Source organism: Xenopus laevis, chromosome 7S (genome assembly GCF_017654675.1).
Source record: "Xenopus laevis strain J_2021 chromosome 7S, Xenopus_laevis_v10.1, whole genome shotgun sequence".
Lineage (NCBI taxonomy): Eukaryota > Metazoa > Chordata > Amphibia > Anura > Pipidae > Xenopus > Xenopus laevis.
Window position 1 is genome coordinate 92,088,155 of NC_054384.1, and position 25,442 is coordinate 92,113,596.

Below are 25,442 nucleotides of genomic sequence, written 5' to 3' on the forward strand. Positions count from 1 at the left end.
CAATTTTGCTGTGGTTAAAATGCACAAATAAAAGTTTTAAGTGAGAAGCTGTGCACGTCTCTAATTTATGTATTATAATTGAAGTGGACCTGTGCACAACTCTTACCATATAGATAGCATCTGCCCCAAAATCCTTAACTAAATTATCTAATGACTCTGTAGAAGTTTTTAAGCTGAGCACCCGCCATCAGAAATTAGTGTTCTTGGTATTTTTCTATTAAAAATATTGGTGGTGACATAAGGGGCGTAAAAGGGATTGGGAGGGATCAGGGCATGACCTGTCAGATCAGGAGAAGCTGGTAGGATTGGTTGGTTTAGATCAGGGATGTAAATAGGTGGATTAAATATGTAACAGTGCAGCGGTTGCCTACATTTTCAATACCAGCACTAGTCTGTGTTTTATCAGCAAAGGCAAAATACCGGCCATGTGGCAAAACAAGATCTAGGGCCCCTATAGGGGGCATCAATAGTTCTCATTGCTTACTGGACATGTTTAGCATTGTTTTTTTTTGGCACCAGCAATGTTGACGATATAGAATAGTATACTCTGTAATACCCTTATGACTGCCCTTCTTCTGTAGGAGCTATGGGACCCAGGGGGTCCAGTCCAGGGGGAAACCATAAGAAAATGGGAAAAGTAAGAGAAGAATACAAAATTCAGTGAGTGGTTAAAAATGGAAAGGGGGAAACAAAATCAGGGGATAAAAGTAACTAGGAAAAGTGAAGTAAAAACAAAAAGAATGATATGTTTAGAGATAAGGAACTTGTGTCAAAAGTTCCTTAGGATGGGGCTGCTGGGGAGCCCATTGATGTAGATGCCCAACTGGAGCCTTGACTGTCAATTTTCATATGGTATACAGTATTTCTGCAAAACAGATCATCCAAAGATGTAGCTATGGGTCCAATAACCTCTAGTAATGTCAGTGAATTTTGCTGAAGACTTCTCATCATTAAGTCTAACACTAAATACAGTCACCTGTTGCACTAGCTATTTTAGGTGGAGTTCATTTCTGGATATTGAATTGTACATTTTGATGCCACTGCACTGCACAGAAATCACTGATTGGGTGGGCTCACAAACAAGTTTATGTGCCAAGTGACTTCCAGGGCAGGAACACTGAGAGCATTTATTTGTATATTGAAAAAAAATTATATTGCCTTCATTATGAGTAAGTAAAGTGCTGTATAAATATAAAATCTAAAAACGGCAGCATAACACAGTAAGACAGAAATCCTTGCTTGCAGTAAATGGAAATGACAGCTGGTATTTGTACAGCACGCAGTTGTTGGTTGGGTAACACATCTAAAGGTAGAATTTAGATTAGAAGTTATAATTGTGTATGTCCTTGTGCTATAATTAACATTAGCAGGAAAAACGAAGATCCCTCATAAACAAATTCATTGACACTCATTGGGACAGGGAAAGGCAATTATTGCCAATCATCAGCTAAAATAGAACTTCCACCCATAACTACCAGTTTTATGTGTGTACAACAGTAAGAGCAGGGAACATGGAACCCTCTTTATCAATGAGTATGCTTTTATATTTGTCAAAGGCTGAAAAAATAATTCAATACAAAATGCAAAGAAAGAGAACCTGTAAGTGCCCTATGAAATAATATGTTTATAAAGCATCTGGACTTTCTAGAAAACATGTTACTGTTTATCTGAGCAGCTTCTTCAGTTCAACTAAGTGGTAGGAAATTCCATGGCATTTAAAGGGCATATAAAGTCTAAAATAAAATAAGGCTAGAAATGCTGTATTTTGTATACTAAACATAAACATGAACTTACTGCACCACAAGCCTAATCAAACAAATAATTTATGCTTTCAAAGTTGGCTACAGGGGGTCGCCATCTTGTAACTTTGTTAAACATCTTTGCAAGACTAAGACTGTGCACATGCTCAGTGTGGTCTGGGCTGCTTAGGGATCATCATAAACAAAGCTGCTTGAGTTCTGCATGGCTGGAAAGTAAGGCGGGGGCTCCCCCTGCTGTTCATAAGTATGATTGTTTCCCTGCTCAGCAGTTAGGGACAATTCCTATCCACAGCAGTAAATGAAGGGAGAATGTCACTGCATACAGTCAGGTTTCTTATAAAACGGTACATATTTTTTAATTTAAGTATATTGGAGATAGGTTTCTTATATCTATATAATGTAAATTTTCCGATGTATATGTAAAATCATATCATCAACGTTTTTCAAGTTTATATTTATATATATATAAACTATATTTATTTCTATTTATCTATATATATTTATAGACAAATATATGTTCTACATTTCATAGCAAGGTTTTCTTAAAGGGGATATAAACCCAAAAACAGAGTCATCATCAATTACTTATAAAGTGCCAGCAAGGCATGCAGCACTTTATATTAATTTATAACACACCAGAGTCTCACAAAAATTTAAGAAACCAGGGTTACAGAAAAAAAAAATAGGATCAGAGTGCAAGATCTCACAATCCAAACATTTGCCCAATAAAAGCCTTTGCAGTTGTAAGCAACTTTCTAATATATATTAATAACACATTTTTAGTGGTTTTAAGTTATTTGTAAATGTATTTGCTACTGAAAGCAGCATCTGTCTGTTAATTACTATTCTCTGCCCTGGCAGTTCTACCTTTTGAGGGTAAGTCCACACAGGGCGTTTTGGGGAGACTTGGTTGCCTGGCGACTAATTGCCTCGTTTTTGTGGCGACCAATCTCCCCAAACATCTTCCCTGACTCTGCACCAGCTAAAATGAAAAAACGCTGGCGCTAATCACACGTGGCGATTCGTTTTCTGAAGTCGTCCGAAGTTTCCTCGTTAGCCAGCTGAGTTGGTAGGTTAAGTAGCTTCTTTATCTCCTGTTTACTCATATACATTTATTTGCCTTTCAGAACAAAGAAAGAAATATTCAAATGTTATCATGGCCGACGTGTCTCAGTATCAAGTGAACGTAAGTCAACTATCTTTTCTTATTCTGGCAATGTACTGATAGGGGAAAGACCAAGGTGAGCTGTCAGTCACTATACAGTATAGGCACATAAATGAAGTCGCCTGAACTTGCCTCACGAGGAAACTTGGGCAACTTCGGAAAACTAATCAATCCGAGTGCCACCCCCCGGCGATTTACATTTTAGCCGGTGGGAAGGCAGGGGAGGCAATTTGGGGAGATTAGTTGCCCCGAAGAAGAGGAGATTTGTCGCCGGGTGGCTAATCTCTCTGAATCTGCCTGTGTGCCCTGACCCTTATTAGCCTCTGAGAGTGACAGGGCTGGATGCAACTGCAGCTTCAGTACCTTTTGCAAAAAGAAAGTCCAGGTAAAGAAGGTACAGAACTGGTACCGTAAAGTACAGGGTGGGAATAGCCATAGCTCTGCTTCCACAGGACAAGTCATTGATCACAGAAAGTGGGGAGAGCATGTAATCAGTTTGCCAGACGCCAGCTGCTAAAGCTTTTGCGCTCAATGTTTTGAGCCTATAGACTACAACCTGCTTGTGATCGATTACTTGCCCCTAGCAGCCATTTTGCGGTGAGCGTTTGATAAGCCTGAGAGTGTCTGTATGGGAATCTGCCAGGTTTGTTTGGCTGGCGGTTTTTCCCCCAAACTTTGCTACTAATTTCTAGCCCAGGCAGGTTCCAAATTACAAACTATGGACTATATGGATTTGGGCTCATTTCTGGAGCCTTGGCAAGTAGGGTTGCCATCTTTCCCCCCGACGAACTCCGGGGGGACCTTGATATAGCAGGGGCGGGTTGATGCCATGAAGGGGCAGGGCTGTGATGTTTGGGTGCGGAACTGTGCAATTTGGGGAGGGGCTATGGCATGTTGATCGGCGACCGATTGCCGCATCAATCTCAGGAAATCAGCCCAGTTTTCCAAAAGGTTTGACCCGAACTGCCCTTCAAAAAACGGGGCTGTCCAGGTAAAAACCGAACAGGTGGCAATCCTATTGCCGAGTTTGTACTTTGAAAACTAGCCAAAGTTTTATCTATAGGTTTATCTATACAAATGATGCTGGAAAGGCTTCCTAAAATAACAAACATTTGTACCAATACCAAAAGCTGTAGTTAGTGATGGGCGAATTTGCCCAGTTTCTCTGAAAAATTCGCAAATTTCTTGAAAAATTTGCGAAACATCGAAAAATTTGTGAAACGCATTGAAGTCGCCCGTGCACCTACTTTGGCCAAATGCATTAAAGTCAATGGGCGTTCAAATAATTTTGACGTGCGACTTTTCTGACGCACCCCCAGATTTTTTAGAAGCGGTGGATTTTTAGCTGGTGATTTTCCGCAAATGCATTAGTTGGCAGCGAAATGTGGAAATTCGCCACAAATTCGCGCCTAATGAATCTATTCACCCATCACTACTTGTCATTATAATAGGTTATTTGGTAATTACCCTACAACAATATAGCATTCTGCTGCCTGGGGTAATGTACTTTCCTCAGCAAATGCTTAGACTACATCTGCCGAATGAACCCACTCTTGGATTACTCAGCACTTCAATACAAGCACAACTGTCATTTAATCGATGTTTTGCTTCAAATAGCTTCTCTTACCCCTTTTTATCTGTCCACGTTGCTTTATTGTACTCCAGATATGCGGCACTTAACCTTGTTTTAACCCAAGTCTCTCAAAGTCAACACCCAGGCCTCGCCCATGTGAGACATCTCCACTGCGAAATCACTGTTACATTCCAGTTTTCTATAAATATGACAATACAATATACATTGTTTACATTGTGTTCACAGGAAGTCATAACAAGAACATCTGGAACGTAATATGTTGTGACTTTTAGTACCTGTGTTAATTTCACACGGTTACTGAATGTACAAGTCAAGCTGGTGTCTCCACTTCAGATACATTTTGGCTTTACATACAGTTGGTTCCACTATGATACAGGCCGATACTTTGTGGTAGTGCCAGGGTACCTGCTTCTGGAACTAACCTATTCTATATCACACATGACCACACATAAAGGTTCAGGCTGCTTTCCCTAAATTTCAAGATTTTTCTTCAGTGTTTCAGGGGACACCCCCTCTTTTCGTGTCCTGTCAAAATGTTGAACTTTTTAGACGAGTGTCTGTGGCTTGAAACAAAGGGCAAGGAGCCTCGATATGTATGTCTTCTGTAATGATAACTGATGCATGCCGATAATTACAGTTACAGGTTGGATCTAATATTTACTGTGTTGTGCCTTAAATGAGTAATAAGAGATGATAGTTCAGCACATGATCTGCATTCCCCACACTGGTCTATGATGTGCAGTAACTAAAGGAAAAGCTGACAGACTGCACTGACAGTACAAGGGCCTACACTGTATTGTCACCTTTTGTTTTGTTCCATTCTTTGACTAGTCCTCACTTGTCATTACTAGTCACTAGTCATCTGCTGGTGCATCATACACTGGCCAATGTGATGCTCAATAGATGGAAAAAACTGCTATCCATGGCACGTAAATATCAATCTGGATCGTTCGGCCAACAAACATGTACTATATGTGAATTGGCAGCTTAAAGGAGAAAAAAAACCTAAAAATTAATGTGGCTAAAAATGGCATATTTTATATATTAAACTTATTGCACCAGCCTAAAATTTCAGCTTGTCAATAGCAGCAATGATCCAGGACTTCAAACTTGTCACAGGGGGTCACCATCTTGGAAAGTGTCTGTGACACTCACATGCTCAGTGGGCTCTGAGCAGCTGTTGAGAAGCTAAGCTTAGGGGTTGTCACTAATTATCCAGCAGAAAATGAGGTTGGCCTGTAACATAAGCTGATGCTACAGGGCTGATTATTAAATTCTGGTGCTAATTGCACTGGTTTCTGTGCTGCCATGTAGTAATTATCTGTATTAATTACTAATCAGCCTTATATTGTGACATTTCTATTCTATGTGTACTGTATATTGTGAGTGGGTCCCTAAGCTCAGTAAGTGACAGCAGCACAGAGCATGTGCAGTGAATCAGCAGAAAATTTGGGCGCTACTGGGGCATCTTTGGAGACATAGATATATACCAATAAAGGGACGTGGGTGCCTTGGACTGGCACAGAAGCCCAAAACATAATGTACAACATGTCTAGCCTATTTCTTTAGTTAATGTTTAGTTCTCCTTTAAGTCTATATTGCTGCCAATGCTCCAAGACATTTCCTGGCCACAAACTGAATGTAGAAATGCAGCAACCCATTGTGTTGTCAGTGTAACAATAATTTTTGTTTTGTTTCCATGCCAGCATCTGGTAACATTCACAATAGGGGAGGATGATGATGTCCACACAGTGGAAGATGCCATCCGTAAGCTGAATGCAGTGGATGCCAAGGGAAAAATCTGGATCCAAGAAATGTTAATAGAAGTGAACAGCACAGTGGTCAAGCTCCTCGATTTGGGCAGCAAGGTGAATTCTCTCTCTACTACTCCTATGGTAGATGTTCTTAATCCCTGTTTTTCAGATTAATGCCCTTACTGTAATAGCTATGTAGAAGAACTCTCACAAGTATTAGTTACAGTGGGAACATACTGTACATGTATTCTAATGCTGAACTAACAGTTAATGTAAGTGTGTGAACAAAGCATAGATATCAATAACAGCAACCCTAGTTTCTAGGAATAAAATATGCACTTAAAGTGCCTCTAGTATAGGTCAATCTAAAAACAATTGGACTTGCTGAGTAATCAATGAAGACGTTTCACTACTCATCTGAGCAGCTTCTTCAGTTCAACTGACTGGTGTGGGAAGTTTTTGGCATATAAACTCTTCCACTAATCCATTTACAATGGCACATTGTAACTCTTCAAAGAGGTGACATCTGAAGAAATTCATAGAGGTGTTGATTCTGTGTAGTTGTGATAGGATTATCCAATGTGTCATGCAACTCCTAGATACAGGTGTAAAGGTGGCCATACACGGGCCGATAAAAGCTGCCGACAGACAGTGTCGGCAGCTTATTGGTCCGTGTATGGGGCCCCCTGACGGGCTTCACCGATCGAGATCTGGCCGATCCCATTGGATCGTGGCCGCATCTATTCGTTGATGCGGTCCCGCGATCCGACCTCCCGTTAGGCATCATTAGGATCCGATCGTTGGGCCCTAGGGCCCACGATCGGATCAGCCCGATATTGCCCACCTCAAGGTGGGTATATCGGAGGGAGATCCGCTCGTTTGGCGACATCGCCAAACGAGCGAATCTCTCCATGTATGGCCACCTTTACTTGTGAGAGTTGCATGAATGGATGTGTGAAGTATTCTGAATCTGCCGGGGTACAGATGTTAGAACAGCATTGTATGTAGCAGACAGGTGGTGTCGAAGGCCCCCGCCTCTGTTCAGAGATGGTCTCTCCACCTTGACATGAATCGCCTCTTTCACGCCTCGTTCAAACCGGCAGTCTTCTTTATCCAAGATTTGGACCTTGCTGTCTTCAAAGGAGTGTCCCTTGTCTTTTAAGTGTAGAAAGACAGCTGAGTCTTGCCCTGTAGAGTTCTCCCTCCTGTGCTGAGCCATGAAGATAATTTCCCAGCTGAGTCAATGTGTCTGCTCCCACTGATATTAACCAATGGACAAATGCAGGGAAGGTAGTAGTTTGCGTTACTTTTCAAGAGGCGGATGGTTCCTTATAGTAATGTAGTTATAGATGGCTGTTTTACACATAGGGTAGGGCTGTGTGCATGCTCAGCTTTGTCTGTTGTAATGTTAATTGTAAAGATGGGATGTGTAATTAGTGATCTTGCCATTACTTCAAACTATAGTGCCCAGCATACAAAGTCTGCCATTGCATAAAGGGGTATAATGGGAGCTCAAAAAATCATATCTGTTAAAAAGGCTTTTTAATCAATGGCATACCTTTACTAAGCAAATCAGCAATGGAAACAACATATCTGCTTGTATCCAATGATGGATGGTCTAATGCAGCGATCCCCATCCAGGGGCTTGTGAGCAACATGTTGCTCCCCAAAGTATTTGATGTTGCGCCCATTGGCCTCAAAGCAAGTGCTCATTTTTTGATTCCTGGCTTAAAGGCAAGTTTTGGAGGCATAAAGACCATGTGTACCGTCAAACAGGCCCACCTGTACTCTCCCAGTCCACATATGAGCTACACAATAACCAATTACAACCCTTATTGGACATCACCAGGAACTTGTTTCATGCTTGTGTTGCTCCCTAACTTTTTTTCATATTTAAATGTGGCTCATGGATAAAAAAAGGTTGGGGACCCCCGGTCTAATGGTTTTAATATCCTTATAGAATTGAAAACATTTAGTTTTTTTGGAGAAGGCACTTTGCATATTATTATCACAGGTCTTTGGTGTTCTCAAAGAAATAGGCAGGTGTATTTACATACAGTAGGTGTAACTGAGAACTGCGGTGTGCAGGATTTCATGTTTTTACGCTTTGCAGGAGGTACTAGAAGAATTTCCCCTATCTGCCATCCAGCGGTGTGATACGGTTCTGCCAGAGAGAAGGAATAAACCTCTGTTGATACTGGTCTGCCAGGACAAATATCAGCCAAAACCCGATGTGTATTTCTTCCAGTCTGATAACGTTGAGGTAAGACAACTGCATGAAGTGACATGAGAAGCTACATATTTATTGTGCAATCACCAGGCATTTATAGGCTTCCTTTTTGTGTTTTAGGCACATTTAATCAAAGAAGATATCAACAGTGCTGTGTCAGATTTTCAGACCGGTGTTAATGCAAAACGTCCTGAAGCTCTAAGGTGAGACAGCAAGTTGGATTTTATCATATGGCCTAGTATGACCATGAGTTGTTTTCCCCATAGCATTGGAATCCATCAGACAGCAATATATATATTCATCACTATTCGTCACTGCCAGCTAATGGAATCATTTGTTTGTGCAGGAACAATCAGGAGCAGCTTGCCCAAAGGGCACCTGGTCCCAATACATTCACCCCATTAGGCCAGTGGAGGCAGCCGACAACACAGTATGTGACCCCAGCAGAAATCCTGGAGAGAGAAGCTCACCGTAAACCAATGGTAAAGCCACCTCGCTCATCTCTGACCCCCAAAATCACTGTCAATACACCTGATCAGGGGCAACAGTCAGTCGAGACACCACAGGTAATGTGGCTTAGTCTGTAATAAAGAAGGACTGCTGGTGCTTGCTTATAAAGTCCCGTGGAGGTGATGTAGACTCATTTACTACGGAAGTTTAGGAATCTACCTAGCACTCCTCTGTGCCTGTTTGAAACAAGTGTTCTCTGGTGAGCCTGTAGCATGGCCCTGTTGCAACTTAGCAGCAATCATGTTAATTAAACACACATAGCTTCAAACAAGCCTTGTGCTCGGGAAAAAAATGATCTATAGAAAAAAAAACAGGCTCAAAGCAAACTTGCATTTTTATTCATATGTAGAGGCTACTACCCCTCAGTAAATGAGTCTACTATGTGCTTGCAAGTAAGTCCCCAAAAATAACCAATAGTTTCTATGCACTCTAGCGGTATAAGGCATAAACACCTAATCCCATCTGCATATAATACCTATTAATGCATGGCCAGTGGTATCAGTACTTCTGTCCTTGAGGTGACGGCATCATTTGTGCTGCTCTAGACTTTTAGACTCAGCTGTTAGTTTTGTCTACATTTACCAATGAAAGGGAAAATACAGTGTGCATGGCTATTTTAACATTTATGCTGAAATACATAAGGTATATTTTTTATTAGCATACCTTATTAAAAGTAGTTTATGGTGTCCCCAGTGTTGCCCTTCCATCCTTATAACATCATTTTACAATTCTAAGAACTCACAGGAACCATTATACAGCGAAATCAAGCGCCAAGACAAACCGCCGCAGTTTGTGAAGGAGTCGGGGAGTCCTCAGATGCAACAGAAAACATCCAAAGTTGCAGGTGAGGCTGATGGTCACAGTTGTACAATAACAGTGCAATGTATTCATGGGAACTAAACCTGAAATACATCCCTGGTTGGAGTTTTTGATTGTCACAAATGAATAAGAAATGAATAGTATATAATGAAGTGCAACTTTATTATAAACAGTACTAACACTATTGCAGTGGTTGTCAGATTTTTTCGTTTATGCCCCCTTGTTTACCCTTCACTTATAGAAGAGTTAGAGATATAAGTGTATCAACTATTCACCCATAGCCCCAATAACTACTTGAACAGCAAATAGGATTAAGGCTAAATCTCACCCTGTTATTCAGGTTGAGCCTCACTGCTCAAGTCCCCTAGGGTGACAAGCCCTACAGTTTGAGAAGCACTAAACTGCTCTAGTATTACAGGACAGGTACATGGAAAAGCGGCAGTGAGGTGAAGAAGAAAGTTGTGATGATGCTCAAACCAGCAATGAAACTAATTGAAATATTTCACTCCTGGGAAAACACTGGCTCATAGGTTGAACATTTCTATATTGACTCACCTTATACGTTTACCGAAATAAAGTCTTTTTATCTTTTAGAAGAAGCTGCAATGGACCCATCGGCCGTTCGATCCGGACATGAAGTGGTGAGTACCGATTCATGAATTTTCTGTGTCCCCAAAGTCTTTGTTGACTAATCTAGTCAATGTAAGAAACACAGCCTACTTACCCACTTGCACTGAGATTTACAGCTTTCAGTCTTGGGGAATATTGAGAACTGTTTGCTTAGCAATACTTGGAGACTGAAGATGCCTGATATAGATACAGTATTTCATATCACAAAAATACTACTTTGTATGTATACAATGCTAGTTCTAAGGAAGGAAGTGTATTTTTGTCATTCAGTATGGCTATCGGGGCAGTTTAGTCCCTGTTATATCATTGTAATATCTATGTAACCAAGCTGATGTGTACATGGCTGCATATAACCTGCAGCCAATCAGATCCTAAATTGTTTACAACATGTTGCCAATCATATAATTAGAACTTTCATAATTCCAAGGTTAACTGAGCCAATAGCCGATCTACTGCTTTAAAAAAATAGCAAAAATAACATGTATGAAAGGAGTTTCTACTACCAACTTATATTTTACAGATTCTGCTGAAATCTACTAGTATAATATATACAATCCTCTTTGGCACTGGAGCAACTAAAAGTTGTTGGACCCCACAGCGAAACCATTTTAGAGCTCCCCAACCACTAAAAGATGAAATGCAATGTATTTCACTATCACATGGTTTGCCCCCTACTCCCATATTTAAACTCCACTGCTCTTTGAAAAGTCACATAAGTGCCAATTAGGGCCATAAGGGACCCCCACACAACAGCACAAGATATGGCACTGGCTACCCAACTTCAGAGTTCTCATCAGCCTTGTGACAAGTCATGCCAGCCAGCAACACCCTGTAAGGGGCACCACCAATATGTCCAAATTGGACTATGCACTTGCATAATGTGCAAACTTGCCCCAAGCAACTCTTATGTTATGAATTTTTGGCGGCTATTGGTCACTGCAGTACAGCAAATTGATTCCATGTTGCTATGTAAGTCTGTACATGGATTTGTTCTGCTACAGTAAATACCAGTATAGCAAAATAGGCCTATTGTTTCACCTACAAAAATGTGATCTTCAATTGGTGCTTTATACATAGAACATTAACCCCCATATGTAATATAAGGCACTTAGTTTGCCCAGGAGCAGTAACCCATGACAACCTATAAGATTCTTGCATTTAAACAAGTCACTGGTAAATGCTACCTGCTGATTGGTTGCTATGGGTTACTGCCCTGTGCAAACGAAGTGCCTTTTATTACATAACTCCATATTTAACACCATTCCTGGCTGTTCTCTCTGTAGGACTTGCTGAACCACTGCTTCGATGACATTGAGTTCTTTATGGGCAGTCTACAGAAATCTGCTGAAGCATTTAGAATGCTCAACCAAAGAAAAAAGTCCAGAAGAACCAAGAAGAAAGCAGCTGGTGGTGAGTGAGTGTGTGTGGCGGGGGGAGTGTATTTGTCTGCATGTGCCCATGTGTGTGTCTGGACCAGGTTTTTCCTTGGGTAGAAATAAGGTACAGAAGGCTTAGGTCAGGGCAGAAGGAGGGGGTTCACTTTGAACCTAAAGGAGCATCCAATGTGTCAACAGCCTTACAGACAGCCTTTCTCTTCTGTGGCTTTGTACAGGTCACTCAATATGTATAATTAAAGGGGACCTGTCACCCAAACATAAAAAGTTGTATAATAAAAGTACTTTTCAAATTAAACATGAAACCCAAATGCCTTTTTTTATTAAAGCATCCATAAATGTTATAAACATTTTTAAAATTCTCAGCTGTTAATCATATATTGCCTGCCCCTCCTCTATGCCTTAGGCATAGGGGCGGGGCAGGAAATTACTTTCACTTTGCATTCAACACTGCTCTCCCCACATTCCCCCCTCCTTCTTACAATCTAATTGTTCAGCCAGAGCATGGGCTTGGATATCTGACCCCCCATTCTGGCACATAAACAAGATTTTGGCATGCTTTAAAAACAGTATTCACAAAACGGCTGCTGCCTGCTTGCTGTGATTATGAATTCCAAGACTAAAAAAAAATCCAAAATGTAAATAATTTTTATAGTATAAGTGAAGTTTCATTTTCTTGACCAACATCATAAAATAGGATGTGAAATTATTTCTTAAGATGACAGGTCCCCTTTAAAAGTTTGTAGAAAAGAAATATCTTGTGCACTCAATAAGATTAAAGTAGAATAGGCTCTATTTAGAAACAGCTTTAGAAACAGATTATGGCTTTCCAGCTCTGTCATTACAGTAATGTTATCCTAAATATATAGAATTCATTGGAATGTAATATGTTAGAGATTCATTTCTTTATTTTGTGTTTGTTCGTGCAGAGGGACTTTTGACTCTTCGAGCGAAGCCACCCAAAATCGAGGAATATGAGGACGCTGTGCAAAAATTCAAATATTGCTTTTGCATCCTGGTAGGTCATTTTGTAGCCAGGCTTGATAAAGGGCCCTGCGTGGCCCGAAACGTTGCCAAACTTTATGTCTGTCGTGAGCCAATAAAAACACTTTTCTTCACAAGACAAGTTTGATCGGTGTGCTACAGTTTTCTTTGGATGATTTTGTAGCCAGGAGACATTTAACAACATCAGCATTTCATTAAAATATCCCATATACATTTATTTTAAACATATATATATATATATATATATATATATATATATATATATATATATATATATCCTTCCAAGTGAGTATCCGCACTCCAAGGCAAACAACTTCAGCAAAGGGAGGGGTGCACGGTAATTACGTATATAACAATTATTTAGAGACCAGCACTCCCTGTAGTAAAAACCAATTTCTTTATTGTGTGCCCGACTTTCGGTCCCGATTGGGACCTTTTTGAATATAATATATAATATACTGTATGTGTGTGTTTGGTAGATCGATTGATTGATCAGATGGAATAAACTCTGTAATCAGCTTGTTGCTAAATGGACTTCTATAGCCGATTATAATTATACACATGTTTTGTTTTGCAGGCAAGAGTTAAAAATAACATTGTAAATCCGAGCGCTGTTGAACTTCTTCATTTCTTGTTTGGCCCACTAAGAACGGTAAAAACCTGCATGTTTGTAAAGAAGTGTAATCAGAGCATACAGAATAGGGATGACCATCATGCAACTCTCTAGCTGTTGGTGGAATACAGTCATACATGTCAACCTTTGGTTGTTAGGGACCTAGCTCACTGATGACAATATATATGTGAAAAAAGATTATTATGTTTAATGGGCCAATTAAAAAACTTTGCTGTGGAATATCCCATGTGATGGCAAATGAGGCACTTTGTCCCTAACGAGAAATCATCCTGCTGTGAAAACACTGAAAAAAAGTCTTTGTTTCCCAAGGGAGGAACTATTTTCCAAAGCGCCCCATCTGCCATTGCTTTTATACAGCAGTAGTAAAGACCAATCCAATTAATTTAAATCTCACAACCACAGATATCAGCTTTAATTCACCTTATTACTTATTCCCATAAAAATAGTTGTTTTGCTTTGCTGCAATGGTGCAGAATGCCAGTCCCTAAGATTTACCAACAAGCATCATTTTCACATTACAGGTTGTTTTTTAATGGTTCAATATTCAGCAGCAAAGGTTTGCAGACTAAACCTCACAATATATTTCCTTTGCAACAAGGCACTTAAGCGAGTTTCATTGGTTGCAGGGATTTTTGGTTGTAGGCGACCTGCAATTTCTTCAAGTTATTGAGGCTTGTGGACTTTAAGTTCACTAAGGAGGATGCCCCATGAAGCAATGAATTACTTTCTACGTACTATGTGCCATATCAAGTGACACCTCATACTTACATGCATTCTGCCATTAAGCTGGTTTGATAATAAGTAGTAAACACTGAGTGTATCCCAAGAAATGTTATCAGAGTGTTACAGTCCATTCTACTTCTCCACGATGGACTGAACACTGCATAAAATGCTCATAAATAAGTGGAATAGAGTTAAAATTGCCTCTGTTTCCAGCTGGTGGACAGTTGTGGTGGTGTGGACATGCCGTCAGAAATGACCAGTCCAATGCTAACAAAGGAAGCGGTAACTTTTTTGAGAGAAAGCTTAAATGACCAGGAGCTAGAGCTTTGGACTTCCCTTGGGCCAAACTGGACAAAGCCACGGTATGAACAATACAAAGTAGGAATATATTAAATCCAACACTTGGGATCTAACATACTTCTGTACAGCACAGACATAAATAATGCCATTGCCACCATTCTGTCATACTGTTTTCATCTTATTCTTTTGTACCTGTCTCTTCACAGCTCTCCTGACCCTTTCTTTTACCAGAAGGAAAATAGGTTAAAAACTGTAAAAATTTTGGTCCCTTTTAATAGATAGATTTTTGATAGATTCATGCTTTTCTTTTGATAGGGTGGAATATCCCAGGGAATATTCTCAGTCATACATTCCAACATTCAGAAGTGGATGGGTACCTTTTAGCACAAATGGCAAACCATGGGAAGATCCAGTTGAACTTCAGCATCGACATGAAGAACTTCGGGCTCAGGTAAGAGCAACAAAAAACATGTAAATCAAGTTCCTTTTTTTGTGTGGCCCATGGTACTTTTTCTTGATGGTATCACAGACTTCTGTATGAAACATTATCCATCTTAAGGCCCCCATACATGGGGCGATAAAAGCTGCCAACAGACCGAGTCGGCAGCTTATTGGCCCACGTGTGGGGCCATCCGATGGGCTTCCCCGATCGATATCTGTCCGAAAGTCGGGCAGATCTCGGTCGGGAAAGGTTAAAAAATCCCGTCGGATTATCTATTTTAAGGCCCCCATACATGGGCCGATAAAAGCTGCCAACAGACCGAGTCGGCAGTTTATTGGCCCATATGTGGGGCCATCCGATGGGCTTCCCCGATCGATATCTGTCCGAAAGTTAGGCAGATCGATATCTGACGGAAAGTCGGGCAGATCTCGGTCAGGACAGGTTAAAAAATCCTGTTGGATTATCCATTTTAAGGCCCCCATACATGGTCCGATAAGAGCTGCCAACAGACCAAGTCGGCAGTTTATTGGCCCATGTGTGGGGCCATCTGACGGGCTTCCCCGATCGATATCTGTCCGAAAGTTGGCCAGATCTCGATCGGGACAGGTTAAAAAATCCTGTCGGATCGCGGTTGCATCTGTGTGTGTATGCAGTCACGATCCGACCGCCAGTATCCGAACCATTATTATCCGATCATTGGGCCCTAGGGCCCACGATCGGATCGGCCCGATATCGCCCACTTCAATGTGACATCGCCAAACAAGCGGATCTCTATGTCAATGGCCACCTTAAGATCTGTTTATATTGTTTGCTTTAATTGTATTTTTCCATTTATTCTTTTTTTTTTTTTTTTTTAGCAATCTGCACCTCAAGTCAATATACCTGCCTCTATTCCAGCAGTAAATGGGTAACTTATGATTTTATTATTCATGTACATTAGTCAACACTGCTCATAATCTAACACATAACAACATATCAGTGAAGTGTCCAGTGAAGATCTATAAGCCTAACAATTTATATTGCAGATTTGGTCGAAAACCAAAGTGAATTTAAACTCATATTTGAACAAAATCAAACATTTTCATCACATAAGTACAAGAACTGTTGTTTTTATTTCTCAGTGGAACGCTAAACTGCACAAATAGTAATTGTCAAGGGTAACCAATCATGAATATGTTTTGATCAGTCTACTGCCATTATTATGGTAGAGGAGAGCAAAGATGTGAGTGGCTGCTATGGACAGTTGCAGTGGTGTAATATTTCTTTTAAATTAGAAATGACTTGAAAAAGTATAATGAAAAGTAGATTTTGTACTAATATATTTATATTACTACTTTTTTGCCAGTATAGAAACATGATTTGATAGTGCTTAATCTTTACCCTTTATTAGCAGCCATGAAGAAACAGACACCAGGCATGTGAGCTGTGCATATGACTTTGTGGCAAGAAATAGCAGTGAATTGTCTGTGTTACATGGAGAGGTCCTAGAGGTAAGTTCTAAGGACTCTTGCTTTAATTTTAATACATACAGGAGAATATTAATTTAGAGCATTTCCCCCTTTGCGTTAAAACCTTATAATAAACAGCATTTACCTGCAGGATATATTTGCTATCGAAGGAAGTAAATGTGCATCCCTTGCCCTTTTAAATCCATATTTGGATCTTAGAGGTTGTGTAGAGGGATAACTGTAATTAATAAGACTTGTGTAAATGTAAAAAGTACAATAATGAGAATAAATTAAATAATGCTTATGGTATATGTACTGAAAATATTTCCCTGTATATCGGTAAAGACTCGATTATGTATTATTTTTTGCAGGTCATTGATGACTCCAAAAAGTGGTGGAAGGTGCAGAATCGCTTTGGACAAATTGGTTATGTTCCTTACAACATTCTTGCTCCCTACACTGCTCCAGATGCCAACAAAGCAAAATTAAATGGATCCCAGCAATCAAGCCCAGGCAAGGTACATCAGTTAGACCTTTAATAGTTCAGTTGCAGATCTTCTGATCTTGAGTCATCTACATGTGGTGGCATTACGTTTGTGTGCCAACTGTCATGTTACCAATTTAAGTATGCCCAACCTGTAGACACTCAGATACAACTGAACTGTAATTACCATCACTGTAACTGTATGTGGAGCACTGAATACTGGACACCCCTGGTTGGAACATATGTGCTTATATATGTAGTGTTGTACATTTTTATATTGCATTATAGTATAGACAGTCAACATCATTCTTTAGACTTGGATAAACTAAGTGGCTTAATAAGAGCAAAATTAAGGATCTAACATGTGACCAATCAGCAGTTAGCTGTGATCCGTCAATTGGAGCAAGACAAATGGAAATTTTAATTGGTTGGTTGTAAGGGTTTGTCACACAGGGTACCGGTGGGAAAGCTCTTGCCATGGGCAACCTGCTAATAACTTATACTTGCCCCTTCAAATTAGTTGGAATAGCTGCATGGGCCAGTGAAGAGCCCCATGTGACATGGCCCTAAGGAAAGTATAAGTAGGCAGGGTTTAAAATTGTTCCCACAACACGTTTAGGATACTGTGCTATAATCTATCAGGATTGCAGTTACAATGTTTATCGTATATGATTATTATAATATTGTAGGTTGTACCTCCAACACCACCAAAAAAACCCTCAAATGGTAGTGGTCGTAACTCATGGAATCAGACCAATGGACTGAACCAAGAACAGATAACTGAACAAGGTGAGAACTGAACTAACCCTAACCTTAATACATCAGTACTCAAACACCACTGGCAGTATATCAAATAACAAAACAGTGACATGGTGTAAGTCCAGTGGGACCCCTTCCTACCAAAACACCCATGGTCCTATCACCAACAGTTTTTTTTTGCCAAATAGATTTACTCATGCTTATGAGATGCACTGGCCCTTTGACACTGCAGTTTTTCTTCTCTGCTGCAAAATGGCATGTGCATTAAAGTGGTTATTCCTCAACTGCCATATACCACCACTGAGACACAGGTTTGTAAATAAGAATCATGGCAGAAGATCATTTTTTGTACTGTATTAGAATTGCCAGGACTGTATTTAAGCCTGGTGCTGCCCTTGGGACTGGACCTCTGCCCATCCCCTCAGGTCGTGATTGGTGCAGGAGGATCTTGGAACCCCCACCATTAAGATCATTAAATATATGTTGGAGGGCTGGGGAGATTTTTTTCACACTTTTTTAATACAACATACAGTATAAACACCTGAGGACACCACCCCCCCAAAGCTTTTGCCCTAGGCAAATACAATCCTGATACTTACATTTAGTGGGCAGAACTCACATTTCTCTGGGTTTGACTACAATTAAACTTCATACGTATGGTAATGACTAAAGGGGTGCAGCTGTGCAGAGGGTCTTTGTGTGATGCACCTCCTATAAGAAATAAGCACCACTGAATGAAACATATAATAACATTATGGCGTCCACTGTTTGTAATACTTGGGACCTGGGGGGTTATTTATCAAAGTCCGAATTTATCTCAATATTTTCTGCTACAAACTCCGATCAAATCCACTGGGGTTTTGTACGCTTATTTATTATTAAATTTTTTTCAAAATTTGCTTTGCGGTGAAAAAAAATCAGATTTTCATGATTTTTTCAGATTTTTCATCTGATTTTCACCATTTTTTAGAATTTCTCACCTGAAAACTCAGATTTTTGCCTGAAAACTCTGGGGTTTCTCACAAAATCTTCTACCATTGACTTTTATGCAACCTCGACAGGTCTGAGATGCTGGATTTTCTGATTCTGACTTTTCCATCCTCGGGGTTTAAGAAATTCCAAAAAAATTGTAATTCGTGAATTTTTTGTGATTTTTGCATTCAAAGTTTAGTAAATAACCCCCCTGGTGCTTTCTGGAAAAGGTGTCTTTATGCAATGATGAAGGAATGCTTAAGGCTAAGTACAAGTCATTTTTGTTAATATTATAGAAAAAAGTCAGAAATGGAGAACTTTATGTTTAAATCAAAAACAATGGGAAATGGCAACCATATTTCAGAACTGACCCCTCCTTTACAATAAAATGACTTTTTTGCACTAGTTTCTTGTTGATAAATTCTAGCACGTAGTCCAGGCTCTGTAACCCTTTCCTGAGTCTTGTTCACTTGTTCCTACTTGAATTTACAGTAAATGACCCACGCCTTATTGTCAGTATCATTTTTCTGTATTGCTGCACAAAAACAAAAATGCAACATCAGTTGGCCAGTCCTTTCTTACATATACTAGATGAAATAAATTAGCTTTATATTCACAGAACAAATTATGTATTTCCCCAGGCAAAATGGAAAGAATAAGCAGCATGAATGAGGAGCTGCTACTCCGGTTGGCTAATGGTCGCACAGCGCCACAGAAGAACTTGAATATACAGAAGATGCCAGATACCTCCATCCCTCTGACCAATGAATCGAGTCCTACTGAAGTCACTGCTTGGTTGCAGGCCAAAGGTTTCAATACACTGTAAGTTCTGTCTTGTTACCGGACCTGTTACTACAGCACAGTATCTGAACCGCTGTCTGGTTTATTTAGGAGAGAAAATAAACTTTTCTCCCAAACATCTTCCTAATTGGCTGCCCCCTCCCAAGACTTGAGGCTCCTCCCACCCAGGGGTGCAGTTTGGGAACCACTGTCCAACAGGATTTATGAACTACAATGGAACCTCAATTTTACATTCCCTGATTTTAAGTTTTCCCTCATTTTACCTTGTTGTTTTGTGGTTCCACCTATATATTATGCATAATACACTTCTCTAATTTTACATTTTCCTGTATTTTACACCATTTTTATCTGGTCCCCTGAAAAACATAAAATTGGGGTTCTACTGTACTTCAGATATGTCTGTAAGAGCCCCACAGTATAGCCATGGGCATAGTGCAGGTTCAGTCCCATGAGCATGTAGAAGACAAGCTCTACCTAAACAATGCAACTGAAAGATGAAATCCCTAAAACACATTCTTCTGAATAAAAGGTAAAAAAAACAAATTATTAGATTTAATTCTGTTTTATTATCATATACTATTATTACCCCTTGCACATCCAATGCTATTCAGCATTTTTTCTATATGAATAGAATACTCTTTATATTGCTGAACAGTCTCCCTATGCCTGTGAATATCAGTATAATATATAGGGGTAATGGCAGGTAGATGCTGTACAGTTTTTGTGGCACCTGGAAGGAGCTTTTGGCTGCTGACTTTGGATCCTGTGACCTGCTTTTCTACAGCTGGAGGCTTCAGGACGGACACCCCAGATATATATACTAAACATATCTAACAGTACATATTTTTAACATTTAAACTATGTTTTTCATCACACCTCTGATGCTGGTGCCCTGAGAGAATTAGCTCTTTACCCTACCGTGAAAATGAACAGTGATGTCAGACATGTTCTTATTGTTTTGCAGGACTGTAAATTCCCTGGGAGTGCTGAATGGGGTTCAACTCTTCTCTCTCCGGAAGGATGAATTTAGGGCAGTGTGTCCTGAAGAGGGAGTCAGGGTATACAGCCAGGTCATGGTGCAGAAAGCTCTTCTTGAGGTAATATTTTGATACAGGGTGTGGTCAACTTGATTATAATGAGCAGAGTAAATGCTGAGAATAGAAACAGGGTTTAATAGTGAACTGGAAACAGTGTATGTTTTGCATGCAGAATACATGTGAGGTCATGAATTGGCAAGATGATTTAATCTAGGCCTATTTCAATGCCATGCCATATTTGCCAATGCCTTCTATAGGGATGAAATTAGGGTTGGTACATCAGGGTAACCATGACTACAGAGAACAGTGAAGCAGTAAAGGTGGCAACAAAAATAAAAAAAACTGTAGTAACAGCACAGGTTTTGTTTACTAGAGCAGTGTTTCTCAAATTGTGAGACTCCATGCTCCAGTGGCTTGATTGGTGCTGCTTTTTGATTTCTCCCCCTAGATTAATTTCTAATCCACCGAATAGTATAAGCCAGTATGAATGTTGATTACCCTAGCTAAATTATTGTCAGTTAGTTAACCTGAGTTAGTCAAACAGGAGCATAATCCAGCTAGTCAATATTATTCACCTTTAGTCATTTTAACATTTTAAAGGGCATGTAAAGGTAAAGAAATAAAATCCAATTTTTACTTTCTTTAATGAAAAAGAAACCTATCTCCAATATGCTTCAATTAAAAATTGTGTACCGTATTTATAAGAAACCTGACTGTATGCAGTAAAATTCCCCCTTTATTTACTGCTGTGGATAGGAATTGTCAGACAGTCCCTTACTGCTCTGCAAGGAAACAATCATACTTATGAACAGCAGGGGGAGCCCCCGCTTTACTTCCCAGCCATGCAGAACTCCAGCAGCTTTGTTTGTTTCCCTGTAGAGCAGACTGTGAAGAGATTTGTATTGGATTTTTTTTTTTTGCCTTTACATCCCCTTTACTGTTTCCAACTCCAGCTGCAGGGACAAAGATCATGGAGCCAGATTTAAACAGACTGGGATTCTATTTGGAGGATTATTTTGCTGCAGCCACTGGTTCTGCAGAGTTGGAGAAATGTTGTATTAAACAAAATTAATTAATAAAAAAACTATAAATCCTATAAATTAGATTACATCACACCACAGGACTCAGTGCAGTCTGCATATTCTGATTATTAATTAGTCTTGCTGTATCGGCTTCTGGCAGATATTATTTGACTTGTGCTGTTTTAAACATTTATGATTATCCCTAAGCAGCCCAGACCACACTGAGCATGTGCACAGTCTTAGTCTTGCAAAGATGTTTAACAAAATTACAAGATGGTGACCCCCTGTGGCCAACTTTGAAAGCATAAATCATTTGTTTGATTAGGCTTGTGGTGCAGTAAGTTTATGTTTATGTTTAGTATACAAAATACAGCATTTCTAGCCTATTTTAGACTTTACTTCCCCGTTATTGTTAGGCAATTTATTTTCTGTTTAAAATATTTCACATATCACATGGTAGCGCTGTGTCTAAATCATTTATTTGTTGGTATTCTAGGACTCAAGGAATATCTCAGAGCTGGAGGCTGTGATGGAGAGACAGAAAAAAAAGGTAGACACGAACGGGCAAAGAGGAACCTTCTGAGGAAAACCAAAGATTGTCATGGACTTAATAAAGACTATTTATCTCATCCCAAAGAGTATCTATATATATATATATCTATATATATATATATATATATATATATATATATATATATATATATATATATATATATATATATATATATAATGTATAAATATAACTACATTAAATATCTAGATATGCCAAATCCAGATGCAATGAAGAGCATGGCAAAAACATTTGATGGATATGCAGAGTCCTGTAGAGACAGAACTGGTTCATTGGAGTAGCTGATCAAAGGGTGGATGTGGTTGTTAATCATCAAGAAGACGTCTTCAGTCCAATTATGAAGTCTGTAGAAGTAAAGCTATAAATGAAATCTCTATATACCTATAGCACTGGCCCTCCTGTGTCATCCTCTTAAATATTTCTGTTACTTGGAATTACAGTGCTTCGTTCTATCTGTTCTGGGCTTACAGAAATTGAACATCAGCAAGTTCAGCAGTGCACTCTGAAACCACTACAAAGAAAGCATGCTCCCAGATCACCGGTAAAAGCAAACAATCTTTATTGTGAATTAGAGGGAATTTTCAAAGTAAAAAAATTTTCAATTTGAAGACATTTTTTGGATACTTCGACCATCGAATAGGATACTACGACTTCGAATTCGATTCGAAGTAAAATCGTTCAAATATTCGATCATTCGATAATCGAAGTACTGTCTCTTTAAACTTTTACTTCAATATTTTGCCAAATTAAACCTGCCGAAGTGCTATGATAGCCTATGGGGACCTTCTACAGCATTTTTGTGTAGTTTTTTGAAGTCGAAGTAAAATCGTTTGGATTCGAAGGATTTAATCGTTCGATCAAACGATTTTACTTTAACCGCAAATGGGCAAATTCGATGTTAAAAAACATCGACTTCGACATTCGAAGTCGAAGTAAAGCCATTCGATGGTCGAATTTCGAAGTATTTACCACTTCAAAATTCGACCCTTGATAAATCTGCCCCATAGCGTCTGAGATGTGGTAAAAGATAGTTTGCTGCTGCTGAATTTGCTGATGTGCTGATTACGTTCTTCTTAGTGACGGACTCGGGGCGGCTGCACCCGGGTCACAGCGAGGTCGGGGTAAGACTCATCCTTATATACTTCATATATTGTCCCGTGTGGGGAGATTAATTGGATTATACCAACTCCCAGCCTTGAGTGAGGGGTCCGGGGCAGAGTGCACCCGGACCAAAAAGTGTTAAATGGTGAGCTACACGGGGATTTTAAGGAGTGCTCGGAAAATTATAGTCTTATCCCACCCAGTGTAATTAAATAATTGAATGTGAAGCCCGGGAGTAGCGCCGGTTACATATATGTTTGGTGCCATTACAGAAATCGAATACCTGTTGAGATTTGATGAAGCCGGTTTCCTAAAGTTTTTCTTTAAGGAACCCCCAGGGCAAAATGATTATGTGTTATGAGTCTGAAAACATCTGCATCCATTTCCCATGACCTGGGACTCTAGATATGGTCACCGGGAGCTGAGTTACAGTGCAATAATATGTCAACTGGTAAGGTAATAACAGGTGGCAAGATTGCTCCAATTCTAGAAGCCAATAGCAACAAAGCAGCATTTACTGGACTTCTGTTTAAAAGCAAACATCTGACTGGTAGCCACTGGTTACTATACCTGGAGCACACGTGCCCCTATTATACATTACCTCCGGTTAAATGATCAAGCCTTTAACTGCAAATTACTTGTACGGGACTTATAACACCTTATTGTGGTTTTTGGAAACCTGTTGTCTTAAAATGTCTCTTTTTTTAAAAAAAAAAAAAAAAATTAAATGTCTGTCTTTATTTAAATGCATAAAACAAAATGTAAAGGGCTCCTTACTGGGCTGTTTATTTCTTTGAATTAAATTTGAATTATGGATTAGAATTTATTTTTTACCTGGACCGAGAGAGGTTGTAGAAAGAGGACAAAAAGTTCTATTGAGCTTTATGTTTATGAATTTTCGGAGTTATTCTATACCATGCATTTTAAGGTTGATTAGCTGTATGGTATAAAGTAACAAAATATTTTTCTAAATCGAAGGCCAAAAAAATAAAAGACTGTAGAGCTTTGCATTCCACGTGAAACATGCTAAAAAACAAAAGGACATTTACTACCTGAAGGGCAGGATGCAAAGTACAAAAATGATGCAATCTGTCATGTTTTTGCACTTTGTTCCCTGTACTGCAGTAGCCGAATTGCCTCTACTACAATTTGCCCCATCAAGACAGGACTGTACCAGCCCCCCTCCTGCACAAGTTAAGCTGGCCATAAACGCAAAGATAAAGTTATGAAAACTTGTTTAGTTCGTTTTTGGACTGTGTGTGCAGAGTTGGACTGGGGCCCACCGGAGCTACAGGCGCAGGGCCCCCCTCCGTGTCCCCTGCTGCCAGGTTCCACTGCTGAGCCACCCCTGCCCCACGGCCACACATGCGTGCACTTTGGGGCAAATTCACTAAGATGCGAAGTTGCGCCAGGCGCAACTTCGCTGCACTTCGCCAGGCGTAGTTTTGCCAGCGCTCCGCAAATTCACTAAAATCCGAAGTTGCGCACAGGGGTAGCGTAAGGTTGCGAAGTTGCGCCAGCGTTGATTCGCTATGTAAAGCGAAGTTACGCTAGTGAAGGCTAATTTGCATACGGCGCCAAATTCAAATTTCAATGGAGGAATACGTATCAGCACTACAAATGCCTAGAAAACCTTCAAATCAGCAAATAAAAATTTTATTTTGCCCTACACATGTGCCCAATGTCTAGGTAAGTTGCCATGAGTCAGGAAATGTAGGGGGGAAGGAGGGGAGCCCCAAAAATTTTTTCGATCTTTTTCAGCCTATCACCCATCATGTAGAAAACACGCCAGCGTTTTTTGGGACTTAGAAAAATTTTTGACTTTTTTTGAAACAATCCCCATCTACTCTATTGCGCTTCGCCTGGTCTGAGGTGGCGAAGGAAGTCTAGCGTAAAAGGTAGCGTTCAGTACACTGCGCAAGTTAGTGAATTTGCGTAGTTACGTCGCTAGCGAAAATTCGCCTGGCGTAAGGGTGCGAAGTAACACTAGCGAAACTACGCCAGCGTTCGTTAGTGAATTTGCGCAGTAACGAAAATGCCAAACGCTAGCGAATTAACGCTAGCGTTCGGCGCTTCGGCGCTTAGTGAATTTGCCCCTTTGTATTTGCGGCAGGAAGATTAGAACACGGTGCTGGACTGGGCTGACAGGGCCCATTAAAGCCGGGGGACCAACGGGTTTTTTCCCGGTACACCGCCGGCCCAGTCCGACACTGTGTGTGTGTGTGGTTTGTCACAAACATTTTTCTTACCATGGTCGTTTTGTCAATCGGACAAGTTAGAATATTTC

The 25,442-nt window shown here is 39.9% G+C and overlaps 1 protein-coding gene across 6 annotated transcripts in view; it reads left to right on the top strand.

Moving 5' to 3' along the window:
* eps8l1.S (EPS8 like 1 S homeolog) overlaps positions 1–23,969 on the top strand; it is a 55,725-nt gene extending 31,756 nt beyond the window's left edge. For 2 of the 6 annotated variants that reach the window (XM_018228071.2, XM_018228075.2), the window contains 19 exons: positions 2,888–2,946; positions 6,226–6,387; positions 8,387–8,536; positions 8,624–8,706; positions 8,850–9,069; positions 9,749–9,857; positions 10,427–10,473; positions 11,746–11,872; positions 12,786–12,874; positions 13,439–13,513; positions 14,432–14,580; positions 14,834–14,969; positions 15,818–15,867; positions 16,351–16,450; positions 16,780–16,926; positions 17,582–17,681; positions 19,265–19,445; positions 20,389–20,521; positions 21,980–23,969. In XM_018228071.2, the coding sequence (XP_018083560.1) occupies positions 2,888–2,946; positions 6,226–6,387; positions 8,387–8,536; positions 8,624–8,706; positions 8,850–9,069; positions 9,749–9,857; positions 10,427–10,473; positions 11,746–11,872; positions 12,786–12,874; positions 13,439–13,513; positions 14,432–14,580; positions 14,834–14,969; positions 15,818–15,867; positions 16,351–16,450; positions 16,780–16,926; positions 17,582–17,681; positions 19,265–19,445; positions 20,389–20,521; positions 21,980–22,066 (2,204 nt within the window). In that variant the 3' untranslated portion in view covers positions 22,067–23,969. The remainder of the gene's footprint in view (positions 1–2,887; positions 2,947–6,225; positions 6,388–8,386; positions 8,537–8,623; positions 8,707–8,849; positions 9,070–9,748; positions 9,858–10,426; positions 10,474–11,745; positions 11,873–12,785; positions 12,875–13,438; positions 13,514–14,431; positions 14,581–14,833; positions 14,970–15,817; positions 15,868–16,350; positions 16,451–16,779; positions 16,927–17,581; positions 17,682–19,264; positions 19,446–20,388; positions 20,522–21,979) is intronic. The other 4 variants (XM_018228072.2, XM_018228073.2, XM_018228074.2 and 1 more) reach the window with 4 other exon arrangements.
* The last annotated feature ends 1,473 nt before the right edge of the window (positions 23,970–25,442 follow it).